This window comes from Canis lupus, chromosome 19 (genome assembly GCF_011100685.1).
Source record: "Canis lupus familiaris isolate Mischka breed German Shepherd chromosome 19, alternate assembly UU_Cfam_GSD_1.0, whole genome shotgun sequence".
NCBI lineage: Eukaryota > Metazoa > Chordata > Mammalia > Carnivora > Canidae > Canis > Canis lupus.
In genome coordinates, this window is record NC_049240.1 from 23,785,760 (window position 1) to 23,811,692 (window position 25,933).

Here is a 25,933-nt window from a genome sequence, read left to right on the forward strand (position 1 = left end):
AAACACTGTCCTAACAGAGGAGAGAACAGAGAGGAAAATAATTCCTGACACAATACTGCATACCCATCACTGAAAGTGTTAACCAAAAAAATAGCCACTTACTTGATCAAGATTTGAGAGGCTGTTAGGATCCTGACTCAGACCTTGGTACTGTCCCCTGAGTCTGTCACCAGCAGCTATTTTCCTAAACTTCTTCAGATCCACGACATACAGTGCACTGGATAGAGAAGAACTACTTGTTATAACCATGGATTGTGACACCAAAAGTAACCTCACTAAATAACAGTCACCAGGTAAACATCCTGGCCTCTCTTTGAAAAGTGAACTATGGCCTCATGGTACAGCTCAGGGTCAGTACGTGCCTCTTCAAAGATGCTCAGGAAATTATTGCAAAATCCATATTCTGCCATCACAAGCTCACTTTGTCACTCCTCCTTATTCAACTATCTTCCTTACTTAGCTGCCTTAAATCTCTGACAAAAGACAACTTCTATGAAATGTCAGCAAATAAAGTAATAAAAGCTAATCATCAAAGATACCCTGATGTCTTAAATGTTGCAGGAAAAAATCCCCACAGTGTTATGGATCTTCTGGACCAAGAACATAACTAAGGATAAATCACCAAACCTCAGAGATAAATATCTCTGTAAATGCTACTACCTACACATCCCCTGACCTTCCAGATCTTCCAAACCACATCCAGCCCAGAGCAGATAATGTAACATTACACAGTCCGTTCTAGCAGTTCTACTTCTAGGATTCTGTCCTACAGATATGTCTGAAATATACTAAGTGATGTACCTAATTATTCACTGCAACAACATATGTCACAGCAAAAGATCATAAAAAAACATCTATCTACTGGAATAATATGTAGATGTAAAGGAAGGTCTCTCTCAACTCACTGACATAAGATTTAATAGAGATATTAAATAAAACAAGGCACAAAACTGTAAATATGATGGTATTATTTTGTGTAAAAAAGAAGTCTAGTTGTTTATGTAAGAACTAAGTTCTGGGAGGATATATATAAATTAATAGAAGAGGTTATCTGTTATAGAAGTGGGAACTGACTAGAAGACAGGACTGGGAAGATTCTTTTTCATGACATATTTTTTATAATTTTTATTTCTGAACCATATTAATTTATTACCTACTCACAATTTCTAATATGCAAAATAAATTTTTTAAGAAAAGAAAATCAAATAGCTTTAGGAATATAGCTTTTTCAATACCTGATATGATACTTTCGCCCAGCCAAATGACTGGCCCAGTACCCTGATTTCCAGAACCTGTAGCCATCCATTTCTTTCCGGCTATCACAGAAGGGAGTATAGCCATAAGGAGCACCATCCAAGTTGAAATCTCTTAACTCTTTCAGATCTGTTCGTACAATCTGGAGAAAAGAAGATCCCAAGTCATTTGGGTTGTTTTGTTTTGTTTTGTTTTGAGTGTTTTAGAGGAAGAAAAGGAGAGGGAGAAGGTAAGAGAGAGAAAAGGGGTAAGGGTAAAGGGCAAAGGGAGAGAGAGAAACAGAGAAAGCAAGAGAGAGAGATACAAAGGGCGAGGGAAAGGAAGAGAGAGACTCTTCAACAGGCTTCCCACCCAGCACAGAGACCAACACAGGGCTCCATCTCAGGACCATGAGAGCATTACCTGAGCCAAAATCAAGAGTCAGACACTTAACAAACTGAGACATGTAGATGCCCCACAAGTCATTTGTTAAACAGCCATAAAGACAGCAGTTTCTTTAAAATACAGACTACCAGGATCCCTGGGTGGCTCAGCGGTTTAGCGCCTGCCTTTGGCCCAGGGTGTGATCCTGGAGTCCCGGGATCGAGTCCTGCATCGGGCTCCCTGCGTGGAGCCTGCTTCTCCCTCTGCCTGTGTCTCTGCCTCTCTCTCCCTGTGTCTCTCATGAATAAATAAATAAAATCTTTAAAAAAAAAAATACAGACTACCTCACTGAGACATTACAGAGGGTAGCTCTGAGGTTAATAGCACAGGGTCTATGGGTAGACTCAGTCTAAACCCAGATTCTTATACTGATTAGCTGACTGCCATCACTAACATGTAAGATATTTTGTCTGGTGCCTGGCACACAGTATTCTAAGTATTCAAAAAGACAGAAATAAAACAAATTTACACTACTTAGCCTCTCTATGACTGAGTTTCCTCATCTGTAAAATGGAGACCCCACAGGATTACATTAATCAATTTATGGACAAATGTGGAAAGATGTCTGGCACATATCAAGTACTCAATAAAGAGTAAGTGTGCTTATATCAGAATCCAGAAAGCATGCTTCAGGTCTAGCCAGTTGTGATACTATGAGCCAGATGAGGCAAGTAATTCCAAAGAGGTAGATGAAGTTTCTGGCCATATGGTTTTTACACATATTATATATCACTTCCATTCAGATGATTACCTCAGATTTCAGCCAGATCAGGGTAAGGGGGAAGTCTGTGAAGGAGAACTATAATCACACTTTTTGAGTTTGTATGTTTTAAAACCAAAGTGTGTTCCTTTTAGGTCAAATCTTGACACGGGGAAGAATAGCTGAAGACTTCCAAATTATCAAGGCCAAGCATCTATCAACTAGAGCTTCCCCTCTCTTAACCATGTCAACAACTCCTAGCTTTTGGGTAAAAAATTGGAGATAATTGCAAGCACTGTTAAACCTCAATCTTCCAGTTTTTAGTTTTAGTTTAGTTTTTAGTTAAAGTAAGAAACAAAACTGCATACATGATGTAATCACAACTGTGCAAAAGAGGCATTAAAAAAAAGATGAAAAGGAGATAGATCAAATGCAAACTTTAAAGGTGATCACATTTGGGTGTCACTTTCCATATATCCTAAAATAATGTATCATAAGCATGTATTTTTCTGTAACTAGAAAAACAGGGGCACCTGCGTGGCTCAGGGGTTGAGCCTCTGCCTTTGGCTCAGGTCGTGGTCCTGGGGTCCTGGGATCAAGTCCCACATCAGGCTCCCCAGAGGGAGCCTGCCTCTCCCTCTGCCTGTGTCTCTGCCTCTCTCTTTCTGTGTCTCTTGTAAATAAATAAAATCTTAAACAAAGAAAAAATCATTTAAAAAATGAAAAGGAAGTCTAATGCCCTTAATGCAAGCTGTTTAAATCTGGCTTGTAAGAGAGCTTACCTGATCAGCATCCACAAACAGGAATTTGTCAACAACTAGTGGGAAGAGCACATCCAGGAAGAGGATCTTATAACCCCAGATGATGCGCTGTTTCTCAGTCTGTTGATGAAGCCACCGGGGCCATTTGTACTGAACAAGTTCATATTGGAAATTGTATTCATTTGCCATATAAGGTATGAACTCCTATTTTTGGACATAGGAAACAACAAACCACCATTTATTTTGATGAAGAAAATCAACTGTATAATGTAAATCAGTCATCATGATTATGGTACAAGTAAAACACATTTACCATAAGAGCAGTCTAATACAGAAATCTGACCCTGACTTACCTACGACTACATAAAAGAATACAGAATAATGTGCCAAACCCCCATTTCTTTATGACTTCTGATTACATGAAATGACAAATCTTTCAATGAAGGGCTTTTGTGTTTATATGTGTGTTTTATGGGAAAAAACTGTCAAAACATGATTTCAGTAAAACATTGTTTGGGATTGATTTAAAGCCTTTCTCATACCTATGCCTAACCCAGGAAATAACATGGCCAATCCAAATATTCTGAACAAATTTATGTTAAGTCTTTCAGATCCTAAATGTAAGTACCTTCAGAGGATCAGAAGTGAATTGCCTATCTAGGAAAGATACTGCTGAATACATTAAAAGTTGTTCAGCAAATTCTATAGAACAATAACAACCAAAAGATATATATAAATCAATTTAGATAACAAATACTAACTAATATAAATAAAGCAGAAAACTTTTCAAAGTCTTGTTTTCATTTTGCACATAGGGAACATTACTTCCAGAGACCACTGGGTAGTTAATTGCTCATGATAGAATGAATCATCCTCCTCACTGGAAACCAGCACTATGCTTTCTTAATTGTGCTTTATAATGTATGTGCTCAGAGGAAGAGAATGTTATTTCATCAACACAAAAGATTCTCCTCCAATGTTATCCAAGCTTCAAAAAGGTCAGAATTTTGTGCTTGGTATCATAACAACTATTCCTCCAAAATAATCCAGTCTGCAATGAACACAGAAATATGCAACTGGGGGTGCCTGACTGGCTTAGTCGGAAGTGTGTGTGACTCTTGACCTTAGGATCACCAGTTCGAGCCCCACTTTAGATGCAGAGATCACTTAAGATAAATAATTTTAAAAATATATGCAACTGAATTAAGGAAACCTAATCAAAAGGAAAATTTTTTAATCATACAAATAACATAGAAGCAGTAAAAAGTATATTATTCCATTCATATCTCCTTAACAAGAATCTTCTCCTTCCCCCTGAGAAACAAACCTTAAATGTGGGAGACAAATAATTCTTCAAGAACCAGAATTTCACAGGAGTCTTAGTATTCTTCAGTACTGATAGCATCATTATACTGTCAAACAAAAGCAAATGTAATAATAACCTTTCAATGCTTTTTAATGTCAACAAAATCAAGTAGAGTTAATCATGAAACCATTAAGTGTTCTCCATGGCAGAGCAGACTGATGGCAAAGAGAGACCTTTACTAATGGAAAATGGAAAACTGCAGCTATTATAAGGTTATCAATGGATGGAAAAGAAAGAGTATTTCTCACCCATAAAAATATATCTGATAAAGACAAATGTTTTAATCATGTTACATTCTTTAAATATACTTGCTTCATGAACTGCTGTCTTAATTATGGTACAAATAAGTAACAAAGTTTGTGGTAAACTCACTACAGGACTCTGAAAAGAAAACCTGTAAGGTCACAGCAGCTCTGTGTGGCTGCATGCCCCCCACAGCCTCTATTAGAGACCCCGCCAGGAAAGAGAACAGGGAGAGGACGGGGGTGGCAAATGGCAGCAGCTCTGTGTGGCTGGGCAAATGGCAACAGCGTCATGATTTCCTACTTTGAAAACAGACAAAAACAAACTGAGTCAAGGAACTTAATTAAATTATTACTAACACTTGACATAACTATTTTAGGTCAGTTATTTCTTGGAAATAGGAGGGCTGAATCTGATTAACATGATAGTTTAATTCTTTTCCATAGTAGATTTGTCACAGAAAGTTAAAAGTAAAGTGAACCCTAGCATTAGGAAACTCCCTCAAGTAAAGGAGCATATTCACAGCCAAGCCTTCCCCTGGCCACCACTGCATCAACCAGCCCAAGGCTGTGACTTCCCTGTGGCTCTAGCTGGGTGACCTCAGGCCTCCCTTTACCCTCTGAATAGGTCTATAAAACAAAGGTGTTCTGCATCTTTGGAGGCCCTATTCTACTTCTACTCTCTGTGTTAACCTCCTAATTTCTGGCTTAAGCAATGCTTGGGGGCCAATTATTTATAATGTGTGCATAGTGGTATTAAACGTTTATAGTCTTGTAATATCCACAAAGATGCATTTATGATACAGCCAGACTTTATGAGACTACCAGATCAAAACAATACAATGATATATTCACAATCTTCAGAGTGCTTCAGATACACAGAAACGTTAACAGACAGAATCCCATAAAACATTCTCTAAATAAGAATATTGTGACAAACTCATTGGTATATACTGAAATAATCAACATGACTAACCGAAGAAATCTCTCATAGAGATGACCAGATGCCACAGAGAAAATATTAATTATGTCATCTTTATCTTGTTTCACTTCCTCAGTCTTCTGTCCTCCTGTAAAGCCCCTATAATAATAAAGGTAAAAACAAGAACACTTGAAATGCTAGTACAGAAACATAGCCCTTTAAGAGAAGAGCTACAGAGATGGTGTTTTCCATTCCAGTTCCTTCCCTGGGGGGGTGGGGGTGCAGGAGGAGCCAGTGAAGCATCTGCTGGCACCCGGAGAGGGCATAAGGCAACGAAGCCACCACAGGGTAAAGAGATGGATGCTGCCTGCAGGCTACCACGTAGCTTCAGGGACAGACTGAACACAGGCGATTCCACAGAATGTGATCTGCTCAATGGAAGGACAGGCACAACGCAACGAGAGGCAGGAGGAAGTAACTTCCCCACAAGGGGACATTAGCCTCCTTCACTTTGTCAGTGGAAAACACACATCTACTCTAAAGAGAAGCAGAAGATTTGGTGGCAGAGTGTAGACGCTGAAAGGCCCAGATGGGATTCTTTTTTTTTTTTTAATAATAAATTTTTTTTTTATTGGTGTTCAATTTACCAACATACAGAATAACACCCAGTGCTCATCCCATCAAGTGCCCCCCCCAGTGCCCGTCACCCGTTCACCCCCACCCCCCGCCCTCCTCCCCTTCCACCACCCCTGGTTCGTTTCCCAGAGCTAGGAGTCTTTATGTTGTCTCCCTTTCTGATATTTCCCACACATTTCTTCTCAGATGGGATCTTATACTCAAAAGAAGGGAGGGATGGTGTCATATCTCAGTCTTTCCTTAAAAAATCTTACTTTATCTTACTTCATTAAATGATGCCAATTTACCATTTGAAGGAGTCCCAAAATCCAGATTCATTCTCAATAGTTCCATCACTCAGCAAGTCTTCATTCACCATGTCTGCCTTTTTCTGAACCTGCAACCATATGCGAGGAGTGCCATCAACAACAGGGAATGAATTCTCCCACAAGCAGACAACCCACCTGGAGTACAGATGAATTCAACAGAACCATCTTCAACATATCATACCAAAGCCTCAGGTGACGAGACAGCAACCTCTTTTAATTTGTTTTTACTCTGAAAAATGGTCACAGAACCTCAAATTCTACTGTGTAGGAAACAGAATCTGAGCAAAATTAGAAGCCTCATTCACCAAGCTGACAGCTGGCTGCAGAGGAAGAGTGCAGTTGGCATTAGCATGGTCAGGAAGAAGTCACTTCATGTCACAAACAAATCCTGTTTTCAGGATTTACCAGGATAAAGACAGGTTCAATCTTCTCACCAGCAGAGACCAGTTTTCTGCTCCACCGTGTATGGTCTGCCTTACATTTTACTGTGTATAATGATTATTTATTCCATAATACCTTTTACTTGAATTTAAGGCACTAAGAACTTCAAAATTCTAAGTGAAAAGAAATGAAAGAGGGCTACCACTTATTACTGTCATTGAAATTTTCTTCTCAATTTTTTGAGAACAGTCATGAACAATAATGTGAACTATGGCTATGTAAGCAAAATCATATCTAGGAAAACACTTTATGTAAAATGAGACTGATATTTCTCACTGAGATTTCCCAAAAGGTGCCATCTCTCAGTTGAAGAAAGCCACAAATGTATATTTACAAAAGACATTTTACATTTATTTTTTTTAATTTTTATTTTTTTTAAAAGATTTATTTATTTATTCATTCAGAGAGAGCAAAGAGAGAGGCAGAGACACAGGCAGAGGGAGAAGCAGGCTCCATGCAGGGAGCCCGATGTGGGACTCGATCCTGGGTCTCCAGGATCACACCCCGGGCTGCAGGCGGCGCTAAACCGCTGCGTCACCGGGGCTGCCCAAGACATTTTACATTTAAAGAAGTATTCTGGAGCACCTGGGTGGCTCAGCTGGCTAAGTGTCTGACTCTTGATTTTGGCTCAGATCATGATCTCAGGATTGTGAGATTGAGCCTCACATTGGTCTCCACACTGGGCATGGGGCCTACTTAGGATTCTCTCTCTCTCTCTCCCTCTCCCCATCCCCACCACCCTACCCTGCATATGCTCTCTCTCAGGGGAAAAAAAAAAAAAAAAAAAGGGCATTCCTATAAACACTATAAAACTCCAAAGGTGAATTAAAGTTTTAAGCTGGATTTTTCCCCCATCAGCTTTACTGGCATAAAATTGACAAACAATATTATATAAATTGAAGGTGTACAATGTGATGATTTGATATGCATATATATTGTAAAACGATGACCATGGTGATAGCATTATCAGTTAACACATCCATCTATTTCTAGGTAAGAGCTATTGAATGCCAGAATATCGCCACCTTTACCCACTATAAAAGAGTGGCTGCCTTAGCATTACCAAACTCACCTTCACTTTAATAATTTTGCTCTTGAAGTTGTTGAGGACAACAACAACTTCATCAGCATCAGGAGGAGAATCTGTGCCATCATGGCTTAGAAAGAAAAGAAAGGGAAAGAGTAAGACAGACATTACAAATTACAATTCTCAAAATGCAGTAAGTGGTCTGACATCAATCTGCCATATTTGTCCATCATCTTTATCATAAAGGAGTTTTCCAGAACAAATTATTTCCTCACAACCTGTAGGAAGCCCCTTCAAGCTACACAGAAGCACTTTGTCAGAATCTCTATCCTTCAAACATTGAGCATTCTAATCAGTCACAACCCAAACCTCCTTCTTGAGTCTCCTCTTTAAATTACCTTTCACAGAGTGAAAAGCTGCCAGTGCTGGCAAGCTCATGATGAGCACTTAATCAAGGCCTATATTCACAAAGTCTGAGCCAAGCTCAGTACCAGCAATAAAGGAGTGCCCAGGGGCATGAGCCACTCTTAACCATCACTAGAAACATATTACTCTACTCCTTCATGGACAAATAAAGCATGACTCTACTTCAGAGTTCTGTACAGGCATCTATCTACTCTATCCTTTTGCCTAGAGGCACACAACCAGCCAACTGTAGGCCCTGTACTCAATCTGGTGCCCATGTTCTGGAGAAAGAACTATAATAAGCTCTATTTGCAGGCAGAGCTTCGGCAGAGGAAGAAATATTTATAATTAAAAACAAGATATCCCCAATCAACTGCAATGCCTAAAATTTCCAAGCACCAATTTTCAAGGTGTTAAGTGCAGAAAGCCACAACAAAATATGAACTCACTGTATTCATTCACTGTAATCCAGCAGAGAGCAGAGTTCTCAGGCAAGGTAAGTTTCTAATGGGGGAACATGAAATACTCCTAATGGGGGAACATTAAATACTCCAGAGTCTGAGAATATCCAAGATAAAGAGAGCCCTAGACAGTAGGAAGAAAGGAGGACTCCCCACTGCTAGGGAAGGCAAAGAGTAGCCAGGAAAACAAAGGGACAAAGTTTAGAAGAAGAACAAGTAAAACTTCTAACGATGGGATTAAATTCTACAAAACAATATTTGGAAAACATTATTTGGAAGAAAACCTGGTATTTACAATGAATCTGTTATTATAATACAGGTTCAAAAATCCACACTGCTCTAAAGATCCTATAGAAGTAAGATGACACAAGAGAATATTTTAAATACACTGTAATGGGAATCACTTCCTAAAAATAGACATGAACTCTCTTCACATAGCTTAAAATTAAATTGTGTTAAGCAGAATTTAGATTATACCTTTTAAAAGGCAGTATAATTTTTTTAAACTAATAGGCAGTCAGAGCAAATCTCAAGGCAAAAACCCTTAACCAACGAAATGCTCTGACATACTTCCATACTCCCACAGCCTGGGAAAGCCAGTGCCAGTACTACAGATTTCATGGCCAAAGCTTATACTTATTGTGTATCTGCAATTCACCCAGGGTCCAGAAATACACTGTCTAGGTAGAAAAATCTGTTATTCATTTTTTCTTTCCTTTCTTGAAATGACTCGATTTTTCATCTGCCTATGGTTTTCATTGCAGTGAGAAAATGATCTGATTCAAAGATGCTATTAGCACAAAGGAAAGACTAAAGAGTGAAATTTGACTATACTTCCTAGTATTTAACACCAGTTATTGCCCTATCATACCCTGACAGTTCTTCTATACTCAATTTTCTAGAATAGCACTGTTTCATCATACATAAATTAAATCCTTATTCCCTAGCTGTCAGTGTAGTACTCAATTCAAGCTGATTCTTTACAAAGTGTTCTGGAAAAACAGCACTTACATCACTTAATCCTACCTGTAGATTCTATAAATATCTTCAGAACGACCCTTCCTTAGTCTGAGAATCCAAGCACCCGGGTTGGCTTTTAACTGAAAGTAGCCCTACAGCAAGAAGAAAGACAAATTTTAGTTCTCTTTGAAATATCAAAATACTGTTTTCGAGGGATAGTTATAATTTCGGTGCAATTCTTTAAAAAAACAACACACAAACAAACAAAACCCTACACATTAGAAACACTAGCAAAATACAGGCCAGTGAAGCCAAGAAGGGGGTTCTTGATCTGTGAGTGAAGGATCAATGTGTCATGTGTGAATAAGCTACAAACCTTCAAAGCCAAGAAAAACACTGTCAGCTCATAAGCAATTTATTTGCAGGGGCCAGTTTACTTAGAAAAGAATATTAAGAATATTCTAGCATTTTTTTTAGGCTGACATGTAATTCTGACCTACAAGCTCATAAGCAATTTATTTGCAGGGGCCACTTTACTTAGAAAAGAATATTAAGAATATTCTAGCATTTTTTTTTAGGCTGACATGTAATTCTGACCTACAAGGTTAACTTATAATTTTTATATTGACCAAATTCAGTCGAACATGGATTTTAATCTCCCTCATGTTCACATTACAAACTCCTTCATCATAAATCGTAGTGTCCAAATTAATATGACTCAATACCACCACGTGATGTACTGCTTATTTACCAGATTGGCCATAACAATGGTATCCACAATGACTGGGTTGGCTGAAGTTCCTAATGTAAACTGCAGTCCTCGTGGGGGCTGGCCTGTGGTGATGTCGTAGCAGTGACCTTCTAGTAAGAGGTACTCCAGCTCATACTCAGCAGCCACCACACTATCCACCTGCAACAGCAGAATTAAATCACTTGAAAATTACTCACCAATAAAAAAACCCAAACTGTTATGGGCACATGGGTAGCTCAGTGGTTGAGCATCTGCCTTTGGCTCAGGTCATGATCCCAGGGTCCTGGGATTGAGTCTCGCATTGGGCTCCCACAGGGAGCCTGCTTCTCCCTCTGCCTCTCTCTCATGTGTCTCTCATGAATAAATAAATAAAATCTTAAAAAGAAACAAACTGTTGAGACATGTAATAACATGGGATTTCAAACACATTGTGCAAAGTGAACAAAGCCAGACATAAAAGACTATATGCTGTATGGCCATATTTCTAAGAAATTTAAGGAAAAGCAAAACTATAGTGACAGAAAGGGGAGGGGAATGCCTGTAAAGGGGCACAAGAGAACTTTCTGGGGTGATGGAAATGCTCTGTATCTTGATTATGCTGGTGGTTAACAACCATATACAATTCTCAAAACTCAGATGGGTTGGGAAAAGAATCAGGAAAAAAAGAATACAATAAGGAGGTTCTGTACAGATGAAAAGATCACATTATCATCTAGGAAGTAGTATGGGGAAAAGTACGTAAAATACACTGTCAAAAGAACAAATAGATCTAAAAGCTAAAGAATAAGGAAGATAACAATGAGAACAGCAGAGAAAACTGTAAATTCATCTTGGCCTACAGGATATAGCTGAAAATACTAATGCTGTTCTAAATGCAAATATCTAAAATGTATCATAGCTCCATGACATAAAACCATTCATATTCTACATCAATTGCCTAAATTATTACTGATTCCTTGCAGAAAATACAATATAATTGCAAGGTCTTGGGGCAGCTTGGCTTTTGTTAATTAAAGGGTTTTTATCCCAGGCTAGTTCACGCTTGGCTCTGTAATTCTACCTAATGCTAATAATGCACCATTTGGAGCTTAATGTGTTACTGCAACACTAAATTCCAAAAGCATAATAATGAAAGCTAAGGGGTAAACCTCCACAAGCTCACCAAGTCCCATGCTCTGTTTTCAGCAGATACAGAGAAAGCCCAGGAAATAGCAGCAAAAACTCTAAGGATATGGAAGAGAGCTGCTCTGCATCTGTTCTGTGCCTTCTTGCACTGCTCTTTAGTGCTTTCTGTGGCCATTGTACAATCTCCTCGCCAAAAGTTGGTTCTTCAAGGGCAAAGACTGTATTTCCCATTTGTTACAAATATGGTAGACAGGTTTGAGGTGGGAAATAAGGCAAGTGTGTACACACACTCTCCCCTCACTTATTAGCACCTGTGGGATTCTTCTTTACCCTAATGAAAAGAAGGCTGAGGAGTCCTTTAATAACTATCTTCAAGTTCCTGATCTCCCAATTCCTAAGAAGAGGAGCCAGGAAACAGGCTTCAACTCTAGGAAGAGATCTTTAGGACAGACACAGAGACAGTTATCTTAAAAGGAAGAAGGCTCTGAGATGCCATTAGCTCCTTGTAAGTAAAGACCATGTGTTTTAATTCTTTTGTTAATACACTCTGAGCCAGGTACAGAGAGTGAGGGCTGTAAAGAGACATCAGTGAAACTACACTTGTGAACTCTCGATCTTTGAAAGTGGACTGAGGGAAAGGACCACTTACCTTAGACACTCAAAATAGTTATATGAACATAAATGAAATAAAGAACAGAAAAACAGAGAAAAAAAGATCAATGAAGCCAAAAGCTGGTTCTTCAAAAATATCAACAAACTGACAAACTTTTAATTGGAGTGACCACAAAAAAAAAGAGAGAAGAGCCAACTCACTGAAATCAGCAAGGGAAAAAGACACATCACTATTAAGCTTAAATTTAAAAGACTGTAGAAAAATGCTATAACTACAGACCAATTATAATCTAGATAAAATGGATAAATTCCTGAGACACAAACTCCAGAAACTGACTTGAGATAGAAAATCTAAACAAATCCATAATAAAGGAATTAATTGGTAATTTAAAATTTTCCCAAATAGGTAAGAAAATTAAATAAAAGATATTTGGTTTGAAGAAATAAAACTACCTCTATCTGCAGATGACATGATCTTTTATAAGCTTGTATACTAAGACCTATAAAACATTTCTGAAAGAAATTAAAGACTCAAATAAATGGAAAGGCATCCCATGTTCATGGGTCAGAACACTTAATGTTAAGATGGCAATATTCTTCAAACTGATCTAGGGATTTAATGTAATCTCTAACAAAATCTCAGCAGCCTTTCCTACAGCTATTAATAAGCTGATTCCAAAATACAAAGAAACCAAAATAGCCAAAACTATCCCAAAAAAATAAGAATAAAATTGGAAAACTCACCAGTTTCAAAACTCACAACAAAGCTACAGTAAGACAAGTGTGGTCTAAGGACAGACACAGATCAAGAGAATAGATCTAGGGATCCCTGGGTGGCGCAGCGGTTTGGCGCCTGCCTTTGGCCCAGGGCGCGATCCTGGAGACCTGGGATAGAATCTCACATCGGGCTCCCAGTGCATGGAGCCTGCTTCTCCCTCTGCCTGTGTCTCTGCCTCTCTCTCTCTCTGTGACTATCATAAATAAATAAAAACTAAAAAAAAAAAAATTAAAAAAAAGAGAATAGATCTGAGAGTCTAGAATTAAATTCATGTAGGTTTAACAGATCTTTGACAAAGGTAGTACCAAGATCATTCAATGGGGAAAGAATAGTATTTTCAACAAATAGTACTGTGACAAACGGATATTCACATGCAAAGAAAGGTGTAATAATACCTCATACCAAATACAAAAAACTCAAAATGAATAAAAGACCTAATTGGAAGAGTTTAAAACTTTGAAAGTCTTCTAGGAGTAAATCTTCGTGACCTATGATTAAACACTGATTTCTCAGGTATACAACCAAAAGCACAGGTAACAACAAAAAAAAACAGGGACACCTGGTTGGCTCAGCGACTGAGCATCTGCCTTTGGGTCAGGGCATGATCCCGGAGTCCCGGGATTGAGTACCATATCATGCTTCCTGCATGGAGTCTACTTCTCCCTCTGCCTATGTCTCTGCCTTTCTTTCTCGCTCTCTCTCTCTCTCTCTCATAAATAAATAAATAAATAAATAAATAAATAAATAAATAAATAAAATCTTAAAAACAAAACAGCTTTCATCAAGATTAGAAACATTTGTGCTTCAAAGAACATTATCTAGAAAGTAAAAGACAGCTAACAGAATGAAAGAAATTATTTAAAAAAAGAGAAATTATTTACCAATCGTGTATTTGATAAGGGATTTGCATCCAGAATATACAAAGAACTCTTACAATTCCACAATAAAAAGACAAGGAAAAATTTTAAAATAGGCAAAGGAATTGAACAGACATTTCTCCCCCAAAGAGAATATACAGCCAATAAACACTTGAAAAAAATGCTCAACATCATAGGCAGGAATGGGAAAATGGTGCACTCACCCTGGAAAAGTTTGGCAGGCCCTCAATTAATTAAACAAAGAATTACTGTATGATCCACCAATTCCAAGAGAAATAAAAGCACATCTACAAAAACTTGGACATGAATATTCACAGCAGCATTATTTATAATAGGCAAAAAGTAGAAACAACCCAAATGTCTATCAATGAATGGATAAACAGAATGTGATATATCTATACAATAAAATATTACCTGGCAATAAAAAAGAATTAAATACTAATACATGCTACAACATAGACAAACCTTAAAACTAATAATTTAGGTGAAAGAAGCCAGTCACAAAAATATATGATTCTCTTTAGATCAAATGTTAGAACAGGCAAATCCACAGAGGCAGAATGTAGAATAGTGGTTGCCAGGGGTCATGGGGAATGACTGCTAATGGGTATGGTTTCTAAGTAGTGGTAATGGCTGAACAATTTTGTGAATATACTAAAACTACTGAATTGTATACTTTAAAAGAGTGAATTTTATGGTATGTGAAATAGATCTCAATGAAGCTATTATTTTTTAATAATACAATTATAAGTGATAACAGACATCTCTGTTCAGTCAGAAACTACCACCACTCCATCTTAAACAGTTTTACAACACAAGATTACATACGTAGGAGCAATGACATTCTTACCTCTTCTAAATAAATATTATCAAGATCATACGGTGTTCTGACAGACTCCACCATCCAACTCTCCGGTGTGTTCAAATTCAGGGTGAAAAGAGGAGACTGTGGCATATCCAAAAATTTTGCTATTGGACCCTTAGCAAAGCTATTGTCTGGAGTGAAAGAAATCTCTGGTTCTAAGACATATCTGTAAAAGCTGAAATTAAAAAAAAAAAAAAAAAAAAGTGAGTCTTTTTAGTACTCCCATAGTCTTTAAGTTCACAGGCATTCACACAGGTAACTAGCTAGTTTAAAATAAAACAAACTAGATTTGCAAGGGTATCCTCCCAGACTGGGAAAAGTGTATCCAATACCATCTCTTGACCTAATTATGCCTCCTGTGGCTGTTGCAGATGCAAGAGCAGGAGGAACAGAATTGAGAGGAGAGGTCATTCTTTCTGATACTGGTAAGGGTGGCTGTTGTTTGGAGTCACAAGATTTCCTGAACACATGCCTCCCATCAGTAAGAGAAACTTATTTTTCTCTTAAACACAAAGTCCTAAATGGTTCTCAGGTGAGCCCTGAAAACACTACATGCAGTAGTTTAAACATTTCTCCTACTCAAGGACAATGGTGGAGGTTGAGAATGGTTTAGTCACTTTCAAACGGTGTTTGAGTTCACTTAGAATCTAACTTCTAAAACATGGCACATACAGGGGCGCCTGGGAGGCTCAGTTGGTAAGCATCTGCCTTCGGTTCAGGTCGTGACCCCAGGGTCCTGGGGTAGAGCCCTGCTCAGCAGGGAGTCTATCTCTCTCCCTCTCTCCCTCTGAACTCGCCTCCTGGCTTGTGCTCTCTCTTTTTCTTTCAAGTAAATAAATAAAAATTAAAAAAAAAAAAAAACAAACAAACCCACAAACAAAGCACATTTGCACATCAGGAATTTCCCACAGACCCAGCAGATGGCTACCCTATTACTATTAACATCTTTTTATATAACTTTCTCCATAAATGACCATTCCAAGGTTCAGACAACATAGAGCTAAGCCTGCTCTCCTTCTCAAGATACATGCAAATGAGTTTCCTCTGACAAATATACTCCAACTTGAAATAACTGCTCCACTTTTAAGATAAAAAGGAACAGACAAGTTTCTTTCTGTACCACAGCACATTTTTTTAACTAGGTAAATTTAATAGCTACATTGATCCAAATACTCTAAAATTAAAGAACTATGTAATTCCAAGGGAGGGAGGGAGAGAGGCAGGCAGGCTCAAGTAACCTGAGTTAATGCCACTTAAATGCTTCCATGCCCACACTAAGTTCTTAGAACTGTGAATGAGAGCAGAAATTGAGCAAAACTGAACATACAGTTAACAATCTTTTCAAACATGAAGTCCACCTATAAACCCATTTGAACTTTAACATTTAATATCACCTTTCAGATACCACATTTTCTTTTTTTTTTTTTTTTTTTTTTGATACCACATTTTCAATTGATTTTCTTAAACAGTTTGTTTTACCTTTTTAAAGGCATGTCAGAAAGTTTAGATTGGCAGTTCATAAACACTCTTAGATTCATGTTGATCAGCTGGGTTAAAACCTAAAAGAGTAAGCCAGGGACAAAACATAAAATTTTCCTACATAGAAAGTGACTGATATTTGAGGCAAAATATTTATATATTCTCTTCAGAAACATCCACTCTGACACTAAGTTAACACCTCTTAATATCTCAAGAAACACAGAAAGGTAATAAAAGCCATAAAATCTGTACTGGAGAAATTTCTGAAAATCACAACTCTGGCACACAATCTAAATCACAAACACTTATCACTTGGCAAAAGCATGGCAAATGGGCTACTGCAAATCACTGCTCCCCCTCATGTAATGAAGCAACTGATGGATAATGGGAGAGCTGTCTATACAAGGAAAATTTTAAAGGTTCATCAGTATGGTCTATATACTATAGTAGGAAAAAACCTTATATACACACACCCACCAAAAGGTTAGTTGATTATATGTCAATTAAATGTCACCTCAAAAAAGAAATACAACTCAAAAAAAAAGATGTTGAGGCAACTGTCTTTTTGGCAGAGTTCTTAGATTTTCTTAAAATTGTAATATACAAATCTACAAGACATGCTAATCTAAAAAATGCTAGTTTTTAAAAAGGAAAATGATAAAGTAAAATTATTTTACCCTTTTTAACTCTTATTCATTATAAATCAAAATATGGCAAAAATCAATTTAATTATTTTTTTTTAAGATTTTACTTATTTATTCATGAGAGACACAGAGAGAGAGAAGGGCAGAGACACAGGCAGAGGGAGAAGCAGGCTCCACGCAGGGAGCCCGACCTGGGACCCGATCCTGGGTCTCCAGGATCAGGCCCTAGGCTGAAGGCGGCGCTAAACCGCTGAGCCACCCGGGCTGCCCCAAATCAATTTAATTAAAAGACATCTTGCTCTAGGGACGCCTGAGTGGCTCAGAGGTTGAGCCTTTGGCTCAGGGCATGATCCCGGGTCTGGGGATCGAGTCCCACATCTGGTTCCCCCCGGGGAGCCTACTTCTCCCTCTATGTCTCTGCCTTTCTCTGTCTCTCATGAATAGATAAATAAAATCTTAAAAAAAAAAAAAAAGAGAGAGAGAGAGAGAGAGAGAGACACCTTGCTCTAAATAGGACATTTTTAAAAAATTACATGAGGAAACCAACCAAACTTGTGCCAACTTTCAAGGTTATAAGGCTGTTTGCAGAGCCATTATCAATCTTTATGAAGACATTTGTGCTTTGCCAAGATGCCCTGTAACATTTTCCAATGCTCTCTGAAGATAACCAGGGGAACAATGACACTCAGAGAGTCACAGGGCCTGGGACCAAGAAATGTGAACTGCCATTTAGGGTATGCCTACCAAGAGCAATGGGGCAAGTCTCTGTGCTTCTCTGGTGACAGGGTCAATGACAACCACGACATCAAAATACGTCTCTCCTTCCTTTGGCCTCATTTTAATTGCACTACAGAGATCAAAAAGACAAAACATTAATCTATTGGAAAAGAGAAAACAAGTTAACTTTTTTTTTAAAAGGTCCATATAACCTATCAGCCCTCTCAGCATTTCTAAAAACACTTGTTTACTAGAACAGTAAGATTACATGGTGGTTAATCATGTAATTATATCTACCTAAAAGTTTGCAAAACCTGCTAAAGACTCAAGTTCACTCTAAATGAACAAAGAGATATGTGTTGAGAAGGAAAACCAGCTTGATGCTAAAAGCTGATGTTTGTTTTTGACAATTACAAACACTATACCAATTTTTTAATTTCTTGGCAAGAAGAGTAATGAGTAGTGAAGAAACAGATTTTTAAAAATAATACAAAGAACATTACAGAAAACTTGTGAGAGAAAAAGGAAATAATCACAAAATCTCGCCATCCCAACCCAACCATGCTGTGGCATTTTTTTCCGTAGACCTTCTCAAATGCCCATAGATATAGAGCAGCTATACCTAACGAATATTAGCAATTTTAGAACAATATCCTTGCTTCCCCCACCACTTTATCACAATGATTTTTCCATATTGTTACACATTAAGCATCCTGAATAGGAAATAATCTTCAATATACCAAGTCAATCTGGCATGTTTACTTAAGCTATTCCTTATTGCTGGACATTTGGACGGCTTTTGCAACCTATAAGTAACACCATACATACAAGTTTTTTTCATACTTAGAAATTTCTTTAGAGTTGACAGAGTCCTAGACATGAGATTACTGAGTCACAGGATACAAATATTTTTGTGCATAATACATGTTTTTAATCGCATTTCCAAAAGAACTGAGTCCCTTTACAAGGACATTAAGTCATACATATTTTGTCTTAGTAACTGAAAAACAGTAGCCGTTTAGACGTCAGGTTGTACATCTAGGCTTTCTGAGGAGAAGGTGCACCTTCCCAGCTGCTGTTTCTAGTCACATGGCCTCCTTCTGAAGTCATATTGACTTAGATGACTTAAGAGGAGCAGGAGCCTCTGATACATTTTGAAAATGAATAAACTTGAAAGGGTTTTAAAACACATCCAATTTTCCAAAATCTAAATTTGTCAAATCAATGCCTATCTCTGGTTGCTCTCAACAATATTTTAATGTAGTTCTGGTGCTAATCATTACTGTTCTGTGCAAAAGCAATTTACTCAGTGGGAGGAAAAACAAAAGTACAAAATAAAATGTAACTAACAAAACTGAGGAACTATAGTTTAAATGGTGATGAAGGCTATTTCAAATCTTAACTGCTTTGGAAATAACCATCAAAATAGCTTTGTGCCCGTTATCAAAGCAGATGTTTTCAATTTTTGATAAAATTTCCAGCTGCCAATAATTATTCCACAATAACCTTTTTCCCCACTCTAATACAGCTGTTTTCAAAGTGTGGCTCCAGACCAGCAGTATTAGCTTCATCTGGAAATTTGTCAAAAACAAACTGTCAGCAACAATCCACACTTCCTAAATCAGAAAGTCAGGGGGTGGGTCAGGCAATTTGCACTTTAACAAACTCTAGGTAAAAGTCAAAGTATGAGAGCCCTTCAGATAACCCGGACCTCTGTGCTATTCCAGAATTCTGGACAGAGAAGCTCACTAAAGAATGGGATTATATAAATTCTCACAAAAGGAACCAGAAGAAACGTCCCAAACAATGCTCTATAGCATCTGAATAAGGCACACCCAGGTCAAAACCTGTGAACCTGGTAGGTTTGGGTAGAGTTCTGTGTGACAAGTTAATGTTCTGACCCAATGTTCTAGGTGATCCACAACAGGCAGTACCAGAAATTGACCTTGTGTGTTCTTTTAACCACTCCACATTTCTATCACAAAAAAGAGAATAAGACAAAAACCAAGATTAGAGGACTAACAGTATGGAAATGGAGAATAGTATAAACTAACAATATCATGTTGAAAGATACTAGCTGTATTAGAGAGAGGACCAGAGTTAGGCCAAAAGTGACAGACAAGAAAGGGAAGAAACGTGTGTTAAAGCCAAACCAATCATTTCATGTTAAAGATTAGCTCATGCTGTTGCTGTTCTGTGAGCCACACTTCAAGGGCAAGGATATACATAAGCAATAATTCAGACCTTTCTATTTCTCACACAAATAAGAAACTTCTGATTTAAATATAACAAACACTTATTTAACACAACCCCAATGAGAAGAATTTCTCTAATTAGAATTTGTCTCATAACAGAATTTGTAATTAGAGCATTTTAATTATTTAAGACTCATGGAAAAAACGATGCTCTAAAAAGAAGAGATTCTTGCTCGAGACTCACTATCTTGGCCATGAAAGGCAAACAAGATAGCAAGCCAATTAGGAAATATGTTTCCTGTGGTGGTAACTGGGTAAGTTATTTCCTGAAAGTATACAATGATAAAAAGATGAGTGCTAATGGGCAAAATCCAAACAGGGCTAGCGAGGAGCCCAGAAGTCTTCCCCCAATGACAATGTAAGAAATTAGAACATACAGCCAGGGAGAAAGGAGAGGGTCTCCTCTCTAGCCTTAATCATCAAATAAGTCTGGTCAAATTTGATCCCCACAAGAACCGGCTGTCAGAAAGCCCAGATCAATGAAACCAAAGTCCAATCTACCCCAGACTAATTAAATCAGAATCATAAAGGAGCATGATGCAAGCTTCAATATCTAAAACCTCTAAGGCACAATCAAAATATATAATCTGCCTGGCTATATACATCAACTGCAAGGATTCTTCCCTAAGGATAACTTAATCTTAAGACTAATCAGAGGAGATGACCCAGACTATGGGACATTCTACAAGATAACTGGCCTGGACTCTTAAAAAAAAAGTCATTGTTGAGGAGGAAGGGTAAGATGGTAAGGGGTCCTCAACAAACCTGGTGCCACCAACTTACCTAGATAACTTTCAAAACATCCTCAACACCTACAAATTTGACCTGAGATTTAAAGAGATACAGCTGGAATGCTATAGAGAAAAGTTTTCGAAGGAAGGAAAGGAAGGAATAAGAAAAGAAAGAGAAGAGAAGAGAAGAGAAGAGAAGAGAAGAGAAGAGAAGAGAAGAGAAGAGAAGAGAAGAGAAGAGAAGAGAAGAGAAGAGAAGAGAAGAGAAAGAGAAGAGAAGAGAAGAGAAGAGAAGAGAAGAGAAGAGAAGAGAAGAGACATAAGAATAAAGTAGGGGAGGGACACCGTGAGGAGACTTTGGGGGAGGAAAGCCCAGCCCTGGAGAAGCAGGAACTTTAAAAACTCCCAGGAGGTCACATATTCTTTCAGTTCCTGCCTGTCTTGGAAGCTCTTTCTCTCTCCTTCTATTCTGAATGAGAGCCTTGCTGGATAAAGTATTCTTGGCTGAATGTTTTTCTCATTTAGGACCCTGAATATATCATGCCAGCCCTTTCTGGCCTGCCAGGTCTCTATGGAGGGGTCTGCTGTTAATCTGATATGCCTCCCCATATAAGTTAGGGATCTCTTGTCTCTTGCTGCTTTAAGGATCTTCTCTTTATCTTTGGAATTTGCAAGTTTCACTATTAAATGTCGAGGTATTGAACGGTTTTTATTGATTTTAGGGGGGGGGGGTCTCTCTTATTTCCTGGATCTGAATGCCTGTTTCCCTTACCAGATTAGGAAAGTTTTCAGCTGTGATTTGTTCAAATACATATTCTGGCCCTCTGGCCCTTTCAGCACCCTCGGGAACCCCAATTAAATTTTTCTTCCTCAGGCTGTCACATATTTCCCTTAATCTATCCTCATGATCTTTTAATTGTGTCTCTTTTTTTTTTTTTTTTTAAGATTTTATTTATTCATGATAGTCACAGAGAGAGAGAGAGAGTCAGAGACACAGGCAGAGGGAGAAGCAGGCTCCATGCACCGGGAGCCCGATGTGGGATTCGATCCCGGGTCTCCAGGATCGCGCCCTGGGCCAAAGGCAGGCGCCAAACCGCTGCGCCACCCAGGGATCCCCTAATTGTGTCTCTTTTATCCTCAGTTTCCCTCTTTGCCATCAACTTGTCTTCTATGTCACTCACTCGTTCTTCCACCTCGTTAACCCTCGTCGTTAGGACCTCTAGTTTGGATTGCATCTCATTTAATTGATTTTTAATTTCTGCCTGATTAGATCTAAATTCTGCAGTCATGAAGTCTCTTGAGTCCTTTATGCTTTTTTCTAGAGCCACCAGTAGCTATATAATAGTGCTTCTGAATTGGCTGTCTGACATTGAATTGTAATCCAGATTTTGTAACTCTGTGGGAGAGAGGACTGTTTCTGATTTTCTTTTGAGGTGAGGTTTTCCTTCTAGTCATTTTGCTCAGTGCAGAGTGGCCAAAAACAAAGATATAGATGCAATGAAACGCCGGGACACCTGCACCCGATGTTTCTAGCAGCAATGTCCACAATAGCCAAACTGTGGAAGGAGCCTCGGTGTCCATCGAAAGATGAATGGATAAAGAAGATGTGGTTTATGTATACAATGGAATATTGCTCAGCCATTAGAAACGACAAATACCCACCATTTGCTTCGACGTGGATGGAACTGGAGGGTATTATGCTGAGTGAAACAAGTCAATCGGAGTAGGACAAACATTATATGGTCTCATTCGTTTGGGGAATATAAAAAATAATGAAAGGGAATAAAGGGGAAAGGAGAAAAAATAAGTCAGAAAGGGAGACAGAACATGAGAGACTCCTAACTCTGGGAAACGAACTAGGGGTGGTGGAAGGGGAGGTGGGCGGGGGGTGGGGGTGGCTGGGTGGCGAGCACTGAGGGGGGCACTTGACGGGATGAGCACTGAGTGTTATTCTGTATGTTGACAAATTGAACACCAATAAAAATAAATTTATTTAAAAAAAAAAAAAAAAAAAACTCCCAGGAGGGGCAGTGAAGCTTCAAGATTCCTGGAGTGACTATAAGAGGAGGAGCACCCGGGGGTAAAGCGCACTGCAAACTTCCATTCAATATCGGTAAAGGGCTAGAGCACTGCAGCCCTCAGGGAAGTTAGGAGAAGCCAGTCGGTGGGCCGGCTCCAGACAGAGGTGGCTATGCCCAATTCCCTTCAGCAGAGGTGGACCCTGGGAGCGCGGGTCCAGCGGCACAGGGTCCCAGATACCAGGGCACCCAAGCGGACAAAGCCAGTGATCCTGTGCTCCCCCTGGGACAGGCAGAAGCAGGGAATGCACAGGACAGTGAGAACTTTCCTGCCACTGGGCACCCCCAAGCTGTGCAGAGCAGTGCACCCATGCTGGCCCCAGGAGCATCTACGCCAGTGAGGAATGGGAGATTGCATTAATTACTCGCAGGGAGCTCGACTCCAGAGCTGGAAATCTGGCCATCACCATTGTTGTTTTTCCTCGTTTCACCTTCTGCCTGTGAGAGGCGGGGCCACCAGGGAATAAAGCCTTGCTGAGGGATAAACCAAGGATAAACAGCTCATACTGAGCCCTACACCTGGTGAGGGGCAGGCATCTCCACCCAGGCACAGACACCAGACAATAAGCACAGCAGGCCCCTCCCCCAGAAGACCAGCTAGAAGTAAAAGGAAGAGCAAGCTCTTGACCAAGCAGCGCTGGAAAGGTCTAGACCAAGGGAAAATCGAGGGAATACAGTATATAGAACTAGAAGGTACCCCTTTGTTTTCCTTTTTCCATTACAACTCGTTTTTATACCAGACTAAAAGTTTCCAATATTTTTTCTCTTTTACCATCTTAACTACAATATTTTATCAACTCTTCATTTTTAAGTTTTTTCCTTTTTGGGCTTCATATTTCTATAATTACATGTCTTAGATACATTTTTCACTTCTGGATTCTTTTCAACATATTCAATTTAATTTTAGGAGATATACAAAATATAGGTTTCTGTTTTGTGTTTTTTGTTTTCTCTACCTTGTTTTGTTCTACAAAGGCAGAAGTTAATACCTTCTAAAACATGACCAGCATACACCCAGAACCAAGTAGAATACCGTGCTGGTTCATTCTGTGAGATTATATTCTCTTCATTCCCATTCTGCTCCCCTCCTTTATCTTGCTTATGCTTTGGTGGTCATTGTTGGGGCTTTCTATAAGTATTGCTGGTTTATACAAATTTGGGACTGAGCATCTTCTAACATACAAAACAAAATACATTCAGAACTAAGAGGATCACCCTCTAGGACCCCTCAGGTAGACTACATTCTCCCTCCACTACCACTTCTTCACCACCCTCAGCCCCCAGCCCCCCCTATTTCTCTTCTCTTTTCTTTTTTTCTTTGTTCTTTTTCTTTGGGGTTTTGGCCTTTTATTTTTTACTTTTTTTTTTTTTTTTTCACTTTAGTGGTCCTTAGTTTTATTTTCTGATCTTTTTCATTTTCTGGTCTCTGACCTCTTTGGAATCATCTAGGGTGAATTTTACTTAAGTCGTGGTTGATATTTTTGACTCTGCCTGCTCATACAGCCACTCTGCACTGGACAAAATGACTAGAAGGAAGAATTCACCACAAAAAAAAAGAACCGGAAACAGTACTCTCTGCCACAGAGTTACAGAATGCGGATTTCAATTCGATGTCAGAAAGCCAATTCAGAGGCATGATTATAAAGCTACTGGTGGCTCTGGAAAAAGGCATAAAGGCCTCTAGACACTTCATTACAGCAGAACTGAGATCTAAACAGGATGAAATTAAAAACAGATTAAAAGAGATGCAATCCAAACTGGATGTTCTAACTGCTAGGGTTAATGAGGTGGAAGAGAGAGTTGAGTGACATAGAAGACAAGTTGATGGTAAGGAAGGAAACTGAGGAAAAAAGAGAAAAACAATTAAGAGACCATGAGGAAAGGCTTAAGGAAATAAATGATAGCTTGAGAAGGAAGAATTTAAATATAATTGGGGCTCCAGAAGAGGCTGAGAGGGAGAGAGGACCACAAAGTATATGTGAGCAAATCATAGCTGAGAATTTCCCAAATCTAGGGAAGGAAACAGGCATTCAGGTCCAAGAGATAGAAAGGACCCCCTCCCGAAAATCAATAAAAATTGTTCAACATCTCAACATTTAATAGTGAAACTTGCAAATTCCAAAGATAAAGAGAAAATCCTTAAAGCAGAGTGAGATAAGAAATTCTTAACTTATGTAGGGAGAAATATCAGATTAACAGCAGACCTCTCCACAGACACCTGGCAGGCCCGAGAGGGCTGGCAATGATATATTCAGGGTACTAAATGAGAAGAGCATGCAGCCAAGAATACTTTATCCAGCAAGGCTCTCATTCAGAAGAGAAGGAGAGAGAAAGAGCTTCCAAGATAGGTAGAAACTGAAAGAATATGTGACCACCAGCTCTGTAAGAAATATTAAGGGGAACCCTGTAAAAGAAAGAGGAAGCCTAAAAAAATAATCCACAAAAACAGGGACTGAATAAGTATTATGATGACACTAAGTTCATATCTTTCAATAGTTACTCTGAACGTGAATGAGCTAAATGATCCCATCCAAAGACTCAGGGTATCGGACTGGATAAAAAAGCAAGACCCATCTATCTGCTGTCTACAAGAGACTCATTTTAGACCTAAGGACACCTCCAGCCTGAAAATGAAGAGAGGGAACTGGGTGACAGGCACTGAGGAGGGAACTTGATGGGATGAGCACTGGGTGTTGTACTGTATGTTGGCCAATCGAACTTCAATAAAAAAAAAATAATAATAATAAAAATGGGATGAACACTGGGTGTTGTACTATATGCTGGCAAATCAAACCAATAAAAAAATAAAATAAATAAAATAAATAAAATAAAATAAAATAAAATAAATAAAATAAAATAAAATAAAATAAAATAAAATAAAATAAAATAAAATAAAATAAAATAAAATAAAATAAAATAAAATAAATAAAATAAAATAAAATAAAATAAAATAAATAAAAAAATAAAATAAAATAAAATAAAATAAAATAAAATAAAATAAAATAAAATAAAATAAAATAAAATAAAATAAAATAAAATAAAATAAATAAAATAAAATAAAATAAAATAAAATAAAATAAATAAAATAAATAAAATAAAATAAAATAAATAAAA

At 38.3% G+C, this 25,933-nt stretch overlaps 1 protein-coding gene across 3 annotated transcripts in view; it reads right to left on the bottom strand.

Annotated features, from left to right (window-relative positions):
* The window catches only part of UGGT1 (UDP-glucose glycoprotein glucosyltransferase 1), a 123,814-nt gene that overhangs the window by 13,445 nt on the left and 84,436 nt on the right, over positions 1–25,933 (bottom strand). For 2 of the 3 annotated variants that reach the window (XM_038564809.1, XM_038564808.1), the window contains 12 exons: positions 17,783–17,885; positions 16,395–16,474; positions 14,901–15,090; positions 10,658–10,816; positions 9,973–10,058; positions 8,126–8,210; positions 6,592–6,680; positions 5,723–5,827; positions 4,466–4,550; positions 3,160–3,342; positions 1,236–1,396; positions 103–217 (listed from right to left, as the gene is read on the bottom strand). In XM_038564809.1, coding sequence (XP_038420737.1) covers positions 103–217; positions 1,236–1,396; positions 3,160–3,342; positions 4,466–4,550; positions 5,723–5,827; positions 6,592–6,680; positions 8,126–8,210; positions 9,973–10,058; positions 10,658–10,816; positions 14,901–15,090; positions 16,395–16,474; positions 17,783–17,885 — 1,441 coding nt within the window. The remainder of the gene's footprint in view (positions 1–102; positions 218–1,235; positions 1,397–3,159; positions 3,343–4,465; positions 4,551–5,722; positions 5,828–6,591; positions 6,681–8,125; positions 8,211–9,972; positions 10,059–10,657; positions 10,817–14,900; positions 15,091–16,394; positions 16,475–17,782; positions 17,886–25,933) is intronic. The other variant, XR_005374019.1, reaches the window with a different exon arrangement.